The sequence below is a fragment of the Parus major genome, chromosome 1 (genome assembly GCF_001522545.3).
Source record: "Parus major isolate Abel chromosome 1, Parus_major1.1, whole genome shotgun sequence".
NCBI classification, from domain to species: Eukaryota; Metazoa; Chordata; class Aves; order Passeriformes; family Paridae; genus Parus; species Parus major.
In genome coordinates, this window is record NC_031768.1 from 25,588,215 (window position 1) to 25,604,249 (window position 16,035).

Here is a 16,035-nt window from a genome sequence, read left to right on the forward strand (position 1 = left end):
TCTTAGTTAAAATGCTGGCCTTGGACAGCATGCTAGGATTCTCACATAATTCTCTGAGATGTGAAATCCCTGCTTGATGTCCATACTGTAAAATTGCTCAGTGCTCTTTGGCTTTCCTTTAACAGGGTAACATCTTCATCTACTGAGCTGTAAACAGACACTAAACCTGCAGCTCATAACAAGTGCAGTAAATGATGCAAAAGCAGCAACAGAAAATCTGGTTTGAATGTGTGTCCAGTTGAGATTATTTTAGATGGCAGGTGGTGAAAAGTGGCATATTTAGAACATATTAAACTGTCCTGGGTAATGTGACAAAACACCGGTGCACTTGTTGTGCAATGCTGGCAGAGGTGAAACCAGTGTCTTCCTACTGCAGAAAATCAGTTTTAATCCCTCATGACACTAGCTTTTGCTCCTCTTCTCTACCAGGCTTTCCAGGGGAGTCATGGATATGGATGTAAGAACTTGATGTGTTCTGAATTCCATCACACCATCTTCAATTACTTTTCTTCTTTTGTTTTCACTTGTTGTTCAAGAACAATAAACAGTTGTTTCCACTACTTCACCCAGAACTTCTGAGTGAACAAAACTGCGAAGCAAAGCTACAGGTTTATGCACTTTAAGCTACAGTTAAGGGCACCTCAGTTCTCTGGAGCTGTTAAATGACAGCTCTAGAGATGAGACTAATTGAACCAGTTCAGAACACATTTCTGGTGGAGAAGTGTTCAAACTAAAAACTAAGGTTCTCTTCTGAGGGAGAAGGCATAAAGACACCTCTACTGGTACTAATACATGTACTGCTGAAAAAAAAACCCAAGCCAACAAACACCCAAGTACAAAAGTACACGTTTCAAAGTTACAGAAGAACCTAACCTAAATTCTTCATCTAACTGCCTTCAAAACTGAAACTGAGTAACTAAAAGAAAAAAGATGGGTGATTTTCTAAAAATAGCTGGTGTAAAATTTAACACTTTAAAAAGGGGAGAGGGAAGTCCTTCAAGGACAAGTGTTAGCATCAGCCTCTGAACAGGTGTTCTTAAGGCAGTTAACATTTAATAAAATTCTTATTCTAAACTGTTTATGCAATGGAAAAACCTCTCATACATCTCCTTTCTAAATGAAAGCTGTACCTGTGATTTTTTTCTTGTTCCTTTAATTAAAAGACTTAAAAGTGTCAGTAAGTTAAGCTCATTTTTCTTCTATATGAATAATGAAAGTTAGTATAAATGACATCCTCCTGTGACTGACCTATGCACAGAGATGTGCCAGGAGCATGAAACACTTTGGGGGGCAAACATCACCGTCCAGGAAATGGTTTTGTGCACACTGGGCAAATAATGATAGTGGAGTTGACCAAGTGATTTATGACAGATGTGCTCCTGTTACTTGTTTTGTTGGAGATACCAGCTTTTATGTTTCCATAAGCCCTGAATCTAATGTTTTATACTGATGTGGCACCCACTGTGTTAATAATTTGAAACAATAATTCTTAGATTGCAGACTGTCATAGCACTTGGACATTCAACTTCATGGATTTTTGTCTGGAAATGAGAACTGCTGCTACTATCTTGTTCTAAACAGACTGCTGTGTGTTCAGGCACTACAGACATTTATCACTGCAAGCTTAAAATTCACTTCATGCTTGTTCAACACTACCATATTTACAATTCATCTGAAAAAGCATAGGATCAATATCCGTAGTTCACTGGAAAAATGCACTATTTTCTCATCAGACTTCCTGCCTTAACTGGTAAAAAGGAAAAAAAAAAATTCCCCCTATGACAGATAATGTGGATGGATTGCTATATATGGAATTAGATAGTAACTATTAAATATATTAAGTGATAATTATTAAATATAAATTATTTGATATATTAATGTATTTATTATAAAGGTTTTTTAAAAGCAATCCTAGCAGCTATGTTCTCCTAACTGTATCCATCTTTTGCTCAGTGAAAAACATATCTAAGTCAGTCTTGGTTTTCATTTGGAATGACTAAAAGCTGCAGAGAATTTACCTGCATGAAGCTGTGACACTCTGTTACCAATGTTCCTTTGGTGATCTGCTTAAATTTATCACAAATGTCAGGGAAATTCGTGGCTTCCAAAATAAAAGCTTGGTTTTGCTTAATCAATGTTAAGGCCACCCGGAAGATGATTTTTGACCCTTCATAGAATAAACAATCCCATATTCGGAGCACAGTCTGCAGGAAAGAAGAGAATTCACATTAACCTTGATTTCCAGTAAGCAATTATTATAAGGCAGTACAAATGAAATAATTAGGGGTGTAGTAAGAAGTTTATGTTACCAATTACCTCCACTGGAAGAATGTCAATGAACAAGCATATAAACCAGCGTGACACCACTAGGGTCCACATGACTCCGTGTCTTTCCATCAGCTCTGCCACAGCTGGAACTTTCATTTTCACAAGTTCTCCAAGGACTTCCTGATCAGTTTTCAGGCCCAACATTGCAGGACTGTAATAATCTTAAAGAGAAGAAATCAAAACTCGGGAATCTGTGCACATGATCTTTCCATGAAATTGAAGAGAATGGCCTCTGCAGCTGAATGTACAAAGGCATACTGAGCCTAGGAATCCCCAGGTGAAGGAAATCAACCCACAGCACTAAGATCTCTGCACTGTGGTCATAGAGTGCTGCTCTTTCAGCCAAGGCTGATCCCTCTGCACAAACACTTCATTCATGCCTACTGAAGTATCTTTCAGAGTATTTCTCTCTGATGTTTTTTGGCACTTCATTCTTCCTTCCCAAGGGAGGACTGTCTACGTGTTTTTTAACTGCTTGCTTAAACTAAAAAAGTGTTACTAATATTTAAGCAGTTCAATATAACCACCACCTCCTTCCTGTGTGTGGGGGCTGCACAACCCCTAGACAGGGGAGTTCAATATAACCACCACAATACCCTGTAGCCTTTAGACCAGGTCCAGTCAAACTGGAAATGCAAATTCCCCAGAGCATCAGTTGTACAGGGGTGCTGGAGGCCAGATACTCCCCATCTTCTAAGGTGTGACCTAGCCATTAAGGCAGGAGTTTTCCACTCTTCTCTGAACCAAGAAAATCCCACTTCTCATAGAATAATTCTGAAAGGAAGTGAATGACAGATCCCTCAGGCAACATCTCTTCCTACATAATTTACCTGCAAGACAGGGACTGAAATAAGACCTACATTCCTGCACTTCTGGTCACTGCAGTAACTGGTAAATTCACAATTAAGAACAACAAGCACTCTGGCTGTCAGTCCACAGCCTGTTTGTCAGGGTAAGCATTTCCATTACCAAGGTGCAGGCTGAGTAATGAGTGTCTCAGCTCTATAAACAAGTAGCTTTGGGTATATTTAAAGGAAGAAAAAGATGGTGTTTCAATTCATAAGTATTCATGTCCCAGTATGACACAAGAATTACACTGATGTTTAAGAAATTTGTATTTTGGGTTTATGTGTTGACAGAAACATTTAAGCTGGACTTGGCCACTCTGGTCCTGGGAAGCAACTTTTGATCGTTCACAAGTGCTTTGCTGACAAGACCTATGGTTTTTGTTTGTTTTTTTTATGAAGATAAACTAGTGGTAATACAAGTGCCTTTCTAGGCCTTTCTTTCCTTCACTGATTCTGGAAAGCTTCAATTCAGGTTTCTCTGTCTTAACTGGTTTCTGCCAATGTTCCCAGACACACACAGCTTAGGCCAATAGTTCATATAAAAGGTGAAGGAATCAGAGCAAAGTCTATTTGCCTGAAATAATTCTAATAAAAACTTCCAGTGCCACAGGTAAGTTTAAAAATATGCCCAAACTATGCAGTACATGTATAACCACTTAAATTTCTGTAATTTCACAAGAGTAGTTTAATATTCCACTTTTTCCTGTGCCAGTGGTTTTCCTGAAGACTTTCCGTTCCATTAGCTATTTGTTCTACATTAGTTCTGTCAGAACTCTGGAACATCTACAGGAGTTTTTATTGGTACTACAGAGCATCACAATCAATCTTTAGGAACCTAGCTTTCTGTCTGGGATACTTTGTTCCCTTGAAGAGTGAGGTCTAAAACTCCTCTACAGACCTGTAAGTCACTGCCACTCATATATATTCTTTAACCATCTGCCTTTCAATGGCTTGTAGAGAAAGTTCCAACAGTTAAAACACAAATCCTGAGGAAAAGTGTATTAAAAACACACCGTGACCTCAGAGCTAACACAAACCCCTCTCTTTCTGCATATGTTGCATTAGTGCTATGCTCATTTTTGAGCTGGAATGCAGCAATAGTAACATTAATTAGCTGAGTATATATTTTTAAAAATGCTGATTTAATACAAGTGAAATCTAATCATTTCTCAAATAACAACAGAACAAGCCTTTTCTCCTTCCTATCATTCCTTCTGCTCTCATACATCCACAGACCATTTTTTCCTCTTTATATGTGTTCCTGAAACACATGCGTACTGAAAACTTCTTCAAGTTACCACCGGCAAATGTCCTCAGGAGGAAGGACAGCAGCCCACTCGCTCTGCTCTCTGCAATCATCTGATATGCTGAAATCAACAGCAGCTGCTATTTTTAATTTGTACAGCAAAGTAAATGTCAGGGTCTCAAGAACACAACTGGACGCCTACCCAGCTCTTTGAGAGCTGGGAAGCAAAAAGTTAACAGACAAGTGACATTGATATGTCACTCCACAAATTACTGAAGCAGCCAGGAAGCTTTGGTGTAAATTAAAATTTCATTCAAGTCTGTTAGATTGTACTGCTGGACAAAAAGGAAAAAAGAAACTATTCATCTATCTGGGGCAGCCCCCTGCTGTTCCTCGTGGAGCAGGAGCAGCTCCCATGTGCCCTGGTACACAGCACTGCAATGCTCAGCCCAGCGCTGCTGCAGAACGAGTGGGAGGAGTGATTAACGATTTATGCAAATGCCAATAACTCAGTAGCAGGGGTTTTCAGGATATTAGCTGCTAGCAGTTCACAACAGAAGTTAGGTTAAAAGAATCTGCACTCCAGACATTTTTATGTAATTATTATATGCTTTATATATACAATATGCAATTATTTATGCAATCATTATATGTTAATTATAGTTAATGTGGGTATTAATTATAATTATTACACATAATTAATATGCAATTATAATTTTCTATTTATTTTTCCTGTATATATATATATTTTATACATAAATGTACGTAAATAAAATTAGCTCATCAAATTATGAAAGCCACATTTCCAAATCCTTCAGAAACATTCCTGGAGAACCTCATATGTGTGCAAAACTTGCCCACAGATCACTTACAAGGAATACCTTTCACAGTCTACATCTGGTTTCCCTAGGGAAAATGATTTTGTAACTTGGTTCAGTGACTCAGTGCTTGGTAACATTTAACCTACATGGCTCTTCTATTCCCTTCCTATTCACTAGGGATTCCCAGCCATTAAGCCTTCTGGAAATGTCCCCTCAGCAAAAATCCTGCAGCTCTCCCTTGTTGCAAATGCTTCACTGTGTGCCCTACTTTCCTAATATTTTATAATTGGCTGCTCTGCCCAGAAGTCAAATTATCCTTGTTTATAACCAAGTCTATACATGCCTACCACTCTCCCACACCATAAAGCTGTTTTTCCACAAAATATAGCAGAGTCAATTATTTTTACTCATCTATCACTGAAACACATTAGCTTTATATTTCTTACATATCTTACATCTTACAAATTATTTGAAATTTTGAGATTTGCATGATCCACATTTAATTAGCATCTTAATTATTTTTCCCCTCTCAATAATCTGGCAAAACACTGAGCAGTTGATGACCCAGAACAAACCTGAGTCAGTAACTGCTCCCAATCTGCCACTTACTAATTAAAAAAAGAGTCTAATTATATTGTGTATCTGTTGATCTAGCTGGTTTATAGGAATGTCCTCTGACAAAGTATCCTTCCCCTGAAAAACACACATAGCCAGGTTGTTTCCATTTTTTTCTTCAAACGATCAAACAGAATTGATAATTTTTAGGTGATCACACAGTACCTTATTTTTCATCACATTTTCTGGAAGGCAACAAGTGAAATACTGTATTATAAATTATTATTGTATTATTAATTTATTACTAAATTCCAGAAGATTATCTAGATGAAAATCAAGCAGCTTTGCATTTTCAAGTGCTTTTGAAAACTGATCCAAGGCTTTCTGTACTTTCAGCTTTCCCTCTGTTGCTTACCCATGTGCTTTAACCAGTCTGTTGTTCCAAGTATCTGCCTATGGATTTTGGATGCTTTGCTAAGTTCAGGAGTGCCTGACAGCATAATAGGGCAATGTGGGCAGCATCCCACATGGAATTCATCCTGCCATCCTTCCTCATCAAAGTCCTGACCCTGAACAGCAGCGTAGCCCTGTGGCTCTCTCTGCTGAGAGAGATTGGGATCATCAGCTTCTTTTTGGAGTCAAGCAGCAAACAGGAAAAACCAGCTTCACCAGCTGCCAGCTACTTTATAACACAGGTGACCACATTAAGGGACTTTTTGCCTTGTTCAAAGGGCTTTTCATTACCAACGCTGCAGTGCCTGTGGCATGCAGTCACTGAGCTGGAAGCCTGTCCTGGCAGAGACATTAACACTACATTTCATTGTCTCCGTCACAGGAGTTAGCACCTCTCTGGATCTTACCAGAATGTCCAAGACTAAGACATAACTGGCTGCTTGTGCTCCAGAACATTAATAAGATTTGCAGGAAAGAAGGATAAAGCTTGTAGGGACTCTATGACCTTGTTCTCTGTTACAAATAGATTAAGAGGTTCCAAAAATAAAAGTTTAAGAAGCAATACTCTTATAGTCTTAAATTATCTCTAGGAGTCAAGAGCTGTAGAAGTTAAAAAAAAACAACAACCCCTTCCAGTCTGTTGTGCATATGTCAGGTTAAATATACATATTCCTAGAGGAACTAAATTCATAAGTGTTACAAAAATGCCCAAAACAAGACATCAGCTCTGCTGCTTATCTTACAGCATTTCTATTATTTCAAGAGCCTACACAGCCCAGCCCGGGACAGAATGATTTGTCTCGGAGATGCAAACCAACTGAAGTTAAAAATTGGCTGGTTGAACTTTTCTCAGTCTACGCAATGCAAAGTATTTTATTCACAAGAGTATGTTTATAATGTCCATGAGAAATGGGGTGGGTGTGTGTGTGTGTGAGATGATGATAATCTCTCTCCTCCCACAGTAGCAGAAATAGTTCATTTTTATACCACCAGGCAACATTCAAGAATATATCCTTGCTGGAAATACCATTTGCTACCAGACCTCACTGGAATCCAGGAGGGAAACAGAGCAGGCCTAAGGGCTGGCAAGAAAATTCAGAGGTTTCCATGAACAGAATTTAATGAAAAGAACTCAGTTCTACATTTCCTACATCTCAAGTCAAACCCAAAATAGATTCCATCATGTGTAGGGGAATTCCATCCAGTTGTAGGGAAAAAAAAGAACATTTAAAACATACCAGTTTTTGTGTCTTTGAAGTATCTACATCATGAGCCTTACATTAAAAGCTGAACAACTACATTTAGGAAGAAATCAGAGAGCCACAACAGGAAAAGGAGGAAACCCAGGAGAACTGCCAATTCTTTTTGCAGTATCAGGACAGAGTGACCCCTGCAGGTGTCCTGGCGAGAGTGATATCCTGCAGATATGTGGTTAAATGGCAAGCTAAAACCTCTTAACTATGTTATTTTTAAAACACAAGTTCCTAGTTTTCCAGGGAACAGAAAAAGAAAAAAAAATTGAACAAATCAATCCAAAACAGGCTCAGCTACATTTTATTTCTTCCTTTAAACTAAACTGACTAAAAACTTCTGTCCTGGGGTACTGAACTCACACCACAACCAGTATTAGCTGTATCTTTCACAACTGAGCATTTAAGAAAACGTAAGGAAGCCAAAATTATTTTGGATGGCAGAACTATCTTTAAAAAATGGGAATGCAAGCATTTTATAGATACTTATTGGTTGCTATTGAGATTGCACACAAAATTTAGAGTGATATATCTTGAGAAATTACTTACTATTAACACCTTTCCAGCAACTAAAAGGTAGTGTTTGTTTCTACATAATGCCATCTGCCTGTATTCATCTTCTGCTTCTGGTCCCAAACTTGGAAAATAGATCCCAGAGAGCTGAAAGAGCCTTTGGTTTTCCATTTGTATTTCACAGAGCACAATGGGATTCTGAGCAGGTGTAGTAACTACCTGCCATTTGGAAACTGAAGAAGGATGCTTGTTAATTAGAAAGACAATGGAAAGGCAGGTAAAGTTGTCATCCTTCCAGACATTACAGAAGGCAGAGATGAAATACAAAGAAACAAAGACTTCATGTGTAACCCCTCAGAGAAAGAAACTGAAGTTAGCAGCATGTTGGAAAACACAAATGCAACTTTCAGACATTCTGGTTCCAGAGAATGAAACTGGCTATGTTAATTATTAATTTACATACAAGCTCTGTTATGTGCTGCTCAGTAGAGACATCTGCATCATTTAAAACTAGTCCAGCTTAAAGTTATAGATACCAAACCACTCTCATATAACTTAGATATAACTGAGCAAAATACTGTTGGCCAGCTCTCCTCTCTTCCCTCTCTCCCCTCTTGGTATCCGCTACCATTGGAATAGCTAGCGGTTTTTTCACAGTATCACAGAGCTGACACAGACACAGTACACACAGTATTCCCCACTTGGCAGTTTCCAAATAGCCTGGCCTGAGCCTCACTACACCCCATGAATTCTGTCTATCTAAAGAGTTGCATGCTTTGGAGAAGTCTGCAGCTTATGGGGCTGATGATGGTCCCAGGAGCCAAGGCTTTTAACTCACAAAACCCTTTGGCAGACTTTTATCACCAATTTCCTCAAACGGAGAGGAAATACAAAACAAGGACTAAAAACTACAACTGCTTATCACACTTGTGAGGAAACAAACTTTAAAAATATAATTAAAAAGAAAAGCTTACAACTGTGTAATGAGTCTTAATGACTGATGACTTCAGCTGAATAAGGATTCCTGGATCTGTATTTTTAACTCCTCCACAGGATTAGGAAGAATAGGTATTTTATCAGTTGACTGCACTGACAAGATTATTCTTAACAGCTCAGCACAAAACACAGCAGTGAGATCCTCTCATGCTTAAGAAGAACCCCAGTGTTATATTTTCATCAACTCTTCACAAGAACATTAGAGTCAGACCATAGGGACCTCTGAGCACATTACCTGAGAGTAGGCCAGAAGCACCTTTAAACAGAGCTGGACCAACACATGGTTCTAGTGTGGCACTGCAAGAAGGAAACCAATCTAACAATCTGGTCTGAATAGAAGGGGAATGAAAGCAACAATCCTCTTACTTCAAGCCTGAAGAAGCTAACAAGAGAATTAATTTTATTCTGGAAGCAACAGGTTTTAAAACTGTAAGAGGAACGAGACTTCTCCACTAGCTATAAACTGACAGCTTAGTAAAGCACTCCAGTCTTCTGAACGTGAAGACATGAAATGCAAACAAGGCTGCATTTTCTAAGCAACTCTCTCAAACTAAACACTCCTTGTACATTTATGTAGACAAAAGTTACCACTGTACATGATTTTCTTAATTTCCTTTACTCCCAAAGCAAATCTCCTGACACCAACACATTCTTTATGTTGCCACCTACACTGCATGCGCATTATACTATATTTTGAAACAGTATCAAAGCCTGCTGTCAGTGCTTCTTTCTACTAGGACATATTTTAAAAAACCCAACACTTAATGGAGTTGAAGTTTTGGAAAAAAACTCTGAATTTTGTAGGATCTTAAGTTGCAAATACAATAAATCCAGAGTAAGCACATCTTCGCTCAGAAAAAGCCAAAGCAATCTTCGGATATATTCACTACCGAAGAGAGAGTATATAATCTCTGATTATGACATTAGCAAAACTGAGGTTAGAAAACTGCACCCAGCTCTGATATTTACAATTCAGGCAGAAAGTTGAAAAACTGAAAGGACATGAAAGAAAAGGTTATTAACATCATAACAGGTTAGAAAAACCTGGGTTCTGTAAGGAACCTCTTTATTTGTAGCATTTATGCAAGAAAAATGAAAAGCAAAGTTAACCACTTTATAGAGAAACCACACCAGGCATTGTGGGCTTTTCAGTATAGTAGGAGAAAGACTTAAAAAAAAAAAGCAATACCTGCAAATTAGGATAACTCAAATTCCAATTAAAAAATATAGCAAGTGTTCTTAATAAGACTGATTTACAGTTTGAATATACTACTAGCAGTGGTGGCAGGGGCGCTCTTTCAAACCAAGTCTTGGATATCCTGACCTGGCCCTGAAAACTTCCAGGGACATGGCACCCACAACTTCTCAGACTGTTTCAATGCCTCACTATCCTCTGAGTAAAGAATTTCCTCCTGACATCTAATCTAAGTGTCCCTGTTTTAATTTACAACCATTCCCCTTTGTCTTATCACTATCTGCTGCTGTAAGACATTGCTCTCCACCTTTTTTTAAAGCTCTCCAAGTACTGAAAGACCACAATGGAAAGAATTACTACTATTTCCTCACCTGGCTTTTTGCATGGAAAGTTAGATTTCCAGTTACATTTCCAGTTTTTTGAGTCCTGGTATTTAATACACAGATAACTTCAAGCTTATTAATACATGTTATGGGGATTGAAAAGTTAAAATACAAAACTGTATACCGGGATCTGCTTTGAGCATGTATAACCCATCATACATTTATCAGCTGACACGTTATGCTTCTTACTGTCAAAGTGACATATTCAGGAAGGTTCATTTATTAAAATGGTAACAGAACATACAGAGAGTCCTGGCTGAACATCAGACAGTAACAAAAAATCAAAAAGCTGCTGTGGCTTTGCTGCGTTAATTCTGCAGGTAGAACAGCACACAGTCCCTTTAGCATGGAGATGACTCTGTCAAAAATATAGTTTCAATAACTCATGTACACATGAGTGCTTTCACAACTCCAGCCATTAGATCAAACTAAAACAACCAAATAAAGTTAAAAAAGAACATTCCTCCAAGATAGCTACTCTAACAAAATATAAAGCACAAACTAAGTAAGCCTTGTGCTGCATACTAAGGCTGAGGCACTAATTGGTTCTTCCACATAAAAAAACCCAAACACATTCTCTTCTCCCAAACCCACCCTTCTGTGTTTATATCACTCTACCTACCTTCCTCCTTTGCATGCAGTCAGGGAATCCTACCTTTGATCAGTCCTAGATGAATTAAGATTTAATTTGGCAAGTTATTTTGCTGATGGCTTTTGAAAGGGATGAAACTTTGACTTACTGGGTAGATAAACAAGCAAATAGCACTGTCTGCACAGACAGCCAAAGGCTGCAGTTCCACACAGAGCAGTGCCATGGATGGCGTACTGAAGTAAATGCCATGGGTGCTTTTGCTACATGTTTCCTCACAAAAAAAAAAGGCTGATAGCATGGATACTCTTGTCACATACAGCAAACTTCTGTTTCACCCAAAAGTGTAAAAGCTCTACCCAGCCACCTAAAACACACCTACTAAATAAGGAGATTGTTCTTATATTGATGAGGTTTGCGACTGGTGGGAGGGAGGTAGGATACAGAAAGTAAATAAGTTATTTCAAATGTATAAATACATGTGTAATGTTTAAGAAAAAAACCCATCAGTTGCTTATTTCCTGCTTGCTCAAGTCTCAGAAATCCCCTAGCAATTCAGATTTGTAAGTAATGAGGATTTCAGGCTTATCATGGTTTCCAAATACAGGCACATGACTCCTTCATTCCACCTTCGGCTTAACAGGACGCTTCTTGCTTAATTCCTAGGTATATTCAACTGACCTCTGATGCTCAAACTTTAATGCTTTCATCTTGTCTGGAGGTTAACAATAAAACATGATCAAGTCCCATATTTCAAAACTCTTAATTGTTCATCTGACCACCAAAACGCTCCGGTCTCTGAGTACCAGATGTGATGTTGGAGGCCAGAAGGGCACACCACTGGCTTCAAATGCAGTCCTGCCAATTCACACACCTGTAGCTGAGTGCTGCCAGAGGAAGAAGAAGCAGCCTAGAACTGATGAATCCACTGAAATTTTCTGGGTTGACGGTGCTATAAAAAAGCACAGTTGTCAAAACCTACTTTGCAAACATGGTTGTCATGCTTGTCACACATAGCCTTGAATGGAGCTTTCCACACCAAAAGCACATGCCTGAGGTGCTCAAGTCTTCTCTCTGAATTGAAATGCTTTTCATCACAACAGTCCCCACCTTAGGCTGCAAATGCAGCTCAGTTTAGGTCTAGCAGTGTTTTTTACCTGCACAACTAAATAAAAATGCTTCTGTGAAGAGTACCATTCCCTTCAGAGATGCAGATCTGAAAAGATGCAGCTGCCAAGCCATTTCTGCTTTCAGAGGTTCTCTGGCAATACCCAATTAGGGTATTTACATAAATTCAGCCACAAGAACAAAATGAATACAGGCTCGATTGCAATTAAAAGCAAGTAGTCTAAATAGAAATGCTTTACAGCTTAGTACATACAGCCTTCTGCATTTCCCAAGTGGTCCTTCCCTTCAAACCCATAAGTTTTTATGATGGGACTCAAAGATTGTTATAACATGAATCACTCAAAAGAGAAGGATATTCAAGAGTTTGATATGTAGTTATGATGACATTCAATTCAACCATTCATATCTCTTACTGTGCCTAATCTCTTGAGCAACCTGTGGGTCCCAGGCTGATACAATTGCGAGCCAGAGAGCTGAACAAACATGGGAGATACCTGTTATCTCAGCATGCAGCCACTTGCCTTAACCAGCAGTCACTACACTACACACCAGAGTCGCACCTTGCTTTGCACCTCGTGCACTTGCAGCTAATGCAGTCTAGTACTTTGGTGACTGTTTAATCATTAATCATTCAAAACTCTGGTCTTTTAATTTTTTATAAACAACTAGGCCATACACATGGGTAAAAAAATTTAGAAGAAGGTGCTAAAAAGTAATGAGACTGAAGAAAGATTGTTAGACTGATTCTTGAAGAACGCTACACCTCATTTAAGATTTTTATTAAGAACACTGGAGAAAAAGAAAAAACTGCTATTTGTTGACAACCCTAAACTAAGAGATACTGACCCATGTCAATACACAAAGCAACAGTGGAAAGATGGGAGTAAGAGACATGATGACATTTAAAATAACAACAATGTAGAAATAATACTCAGCAAAAAGGTGTTATGAATTCCTAAATGCTGTGGAAAGAACATCTTTTGACAATGAGAGAGAAGGAACAGTACATGAATTATGATGGAGATCACAAATCAAAACTAGAGTGCCACTGGGGAAAAAAGGCAAGAGAAATCCTACAGCTTTTCTCTCAAGAACTCTCCACTGGAAAATAGAAGTGTGCCACTGTGATCAGGTTTAAAAAAAAATAATTGAAAAATCAATTCAAACTGGAACAAGCACACAGAGTAATTACTAGGCTAAAACAGGAACAGAGAAAAGTTCCATGCAAGAGAAGATTTTGACTGAAGGAGCATAGCTAAATAAACATACATAACCTCCAAAATTAAATGACTGTATCCTACAAATACATGAAAAATAAGCACAAAAGAGAGGGGGACTTTTCTCACCCCCAGAAGTCAGCATTGACACTAGAATAAAAGGATATTAAACTGGCCATGAATGAGGTAGTGCAGAACTCATGAGACCTCTCTTAACCACAGCAGAAGTACTCTACAATTAGTTTTCAGTAAGAGTAACTTCAGTATAATGGTCCAGTGGACTAGTTAGAATATAGTTTGATACACACAATTGTTTCCAGACTGAGAACCACTGAAGGTAGGAAGGGGAATTATTCCTCTATATATAAGCATAACTGTCATGCTAAAGTGAGACCAAATTGTTGAGTTTTTCTTCTCATAAGCTCACCATTTAATCACAAATATGTAAAGTATTACAAGTATACTCCTTTACTTACATACTGAGGTATCACAAAAGGTCCTACATATGCAATGCTTTCTAAAGTAATCTCCCCACTCTTTCCTTAATAGCATGAAAAACTCCCCAGAACTTCTCAACAAGGATCAGAGTGATGAACAGAACAGAAATATCAGAGCTACACTGAGTAAAAACTGCAGGCATTTCCACTCTGAGCTTGAATTGAATCTATAGTGCTTCTTGTGGGCAATGCTGTCTGCTCCAGCCATCTGTCTGAATGAGCCTGGGAATAAAACAAACTTGGTAACACCCAAAACTTCAGTTAAACAAATAATTCTCTTCCCCCTTGCTGTGTTTAAATGATAATCCCTCCAAATCCCCGGCTGAGCAGCTGACAGACAAGAGGCAGAAATGCATGGTCTTGCCCTCAGCAGAAGCAGGAACCTTCTGGCCTCACCCAGCTGTACCCAGCAGTGCTACATTCAGCCAAATGAAAGGCATGCACACAACTCCTCTTACCAGTCAACCAAAGCCTAATTTACTGGCTCTCTCTTCCAGCTGTGTTATCTCCATTTGGATGTAACAAAACAATTCAGCCAGAAAACCTTTACTGATGGAGTCCCATTTTCTGTCACTTCCCCAGAATGTTCCCATCTGTCACACTGTACATTTTTCAATCAATGACATTGATCTGTGGCTGGCTTAGTTCATCTGCTGACCAAGAAAACCACTGTCAGCATCGAGGCTCTGGAGCAGCTGTTTAATGTAATTAAACACGTGTGGGCAGGGGAGGAAGCACCCACAGGGACATGGCAGAGGACGGAGAATGGATTTCTAAATTGTCCTAAAGCACCACTGATTTTACTGGCAATGACAGGACACACTCGAAAATGAGGACATGACCTGGAGGCATATTTGGTGCAACAATAGGGGGAAATTACATATATTCTAATGCAAACAAATCAAGAAAAACAAATCAGCAACCAAACTAATGGAAAAATGTTAGCTTATCAAACTGTTAGCATCCAACAAAACAGACTCCTAGTCTTCCCTCTGAAGATCTGGAAAACATTCAAGATCAACAAGATCTTGAGAAGTACTCTGCTTCCCTAACAAATAATAATAGGGCTTAAAACTGCAATGTGCAATACCTTGCATTGATAACAGAAAGGCAGTAATTATTTACTCGAGTTGCTTTATGAATATGGTCTGTCTAATTCTTTCTCTCACATATGCACACACAGTATTTCAGTGAAATTATTCCAATTATTTTATCTGTCATGTTTTGACTTTTATAAATATACAAATCAAACTATATAGGAGAGTAGTGGGACTAGAAGGGATAAAAATATTTTTAAAAATCTCAGGGGGCTGGGGGAAAGAGCATCAAGTTTTCTGCTAATAAAGCCTTATATTATTCAATATATTTGTATTTATACTATATGGAATAATCATGTTGCCCAGTTGGACCCAGGATAAAGTCTTGTTACAGAAAAGTAAAAATATACCTGTAACTTGAGTAAATATACACCTCCTTTATACACAGTAATCACATTTCATGTTACGAGTTTCTTCCCATGACCAGTGCTACCTGCCTAAGATAAAGTCAACAGCTAAGAGGGAAAAGTAAGAACAACTTTTGCCACAAGTATCAGTAAAGTGTAGAAGGATATATAAAAATGAAGGTTTTCTGATAAAGTGAATTAGGTTCCCTACCAAGACCAGCAAACATAAAATTCTGACTCTAACTCCTTTGCCTCAAATTACAGTGTGTAAGACTATTGAAAGGATTAACAGCAAGAGTTTCTGCACATCTCTTCTCAATAAACCTGCCTTTTACTGAGTGCCTTATCCCTGACAGTGATGTCAAAGCAGGCATCCACCCAAGCCAGGCAGTGGCAGGTCCTATAGCAGACAGCAGCCCTGTCTCCTACCTGTCTCCTGTTTGCACAGCTTAGAGCTCTCAAGGCTGAGCAAAACCAACAGACAGCTGATTTCTTTAGACTATTTTTACAGCTTGAAAGTAAACTTCAAGGCTGCATAATGTTAAATATTTGCAGACTGATTCAACAACTCA

General features: G+C 38.5%; 1 protein-coding gene across 1 annotated transcript in view; it reads right to left on the reverse strand.

The window, feature by feature from the left end:
• Positions 1 to 16,035, reverse strand: part of GRTP1 (growth hormone regulated TBC protein 1) — a 34,397-nt gene that overhangs the window by 515 nt on the left and 17,847 nt on the right. Inside the window, exons 6-7 of the mRNA XM_015633103.2 lie at positions 2,317 to 2,489; positions 2,019 to 2,204 (exon numbers count right to left, since the gene is read on the reverse strand). Coding sequence (XP_015488589.1) covers positions 2,019 to 2,204; positions 2,317 to 2,489 — 359 coding nt within the window. The remainder of the gene's footprint in view (positions 1 to 2,018; positions 2,205 to 2,316; positions 2,490 to 16,035) is intronic.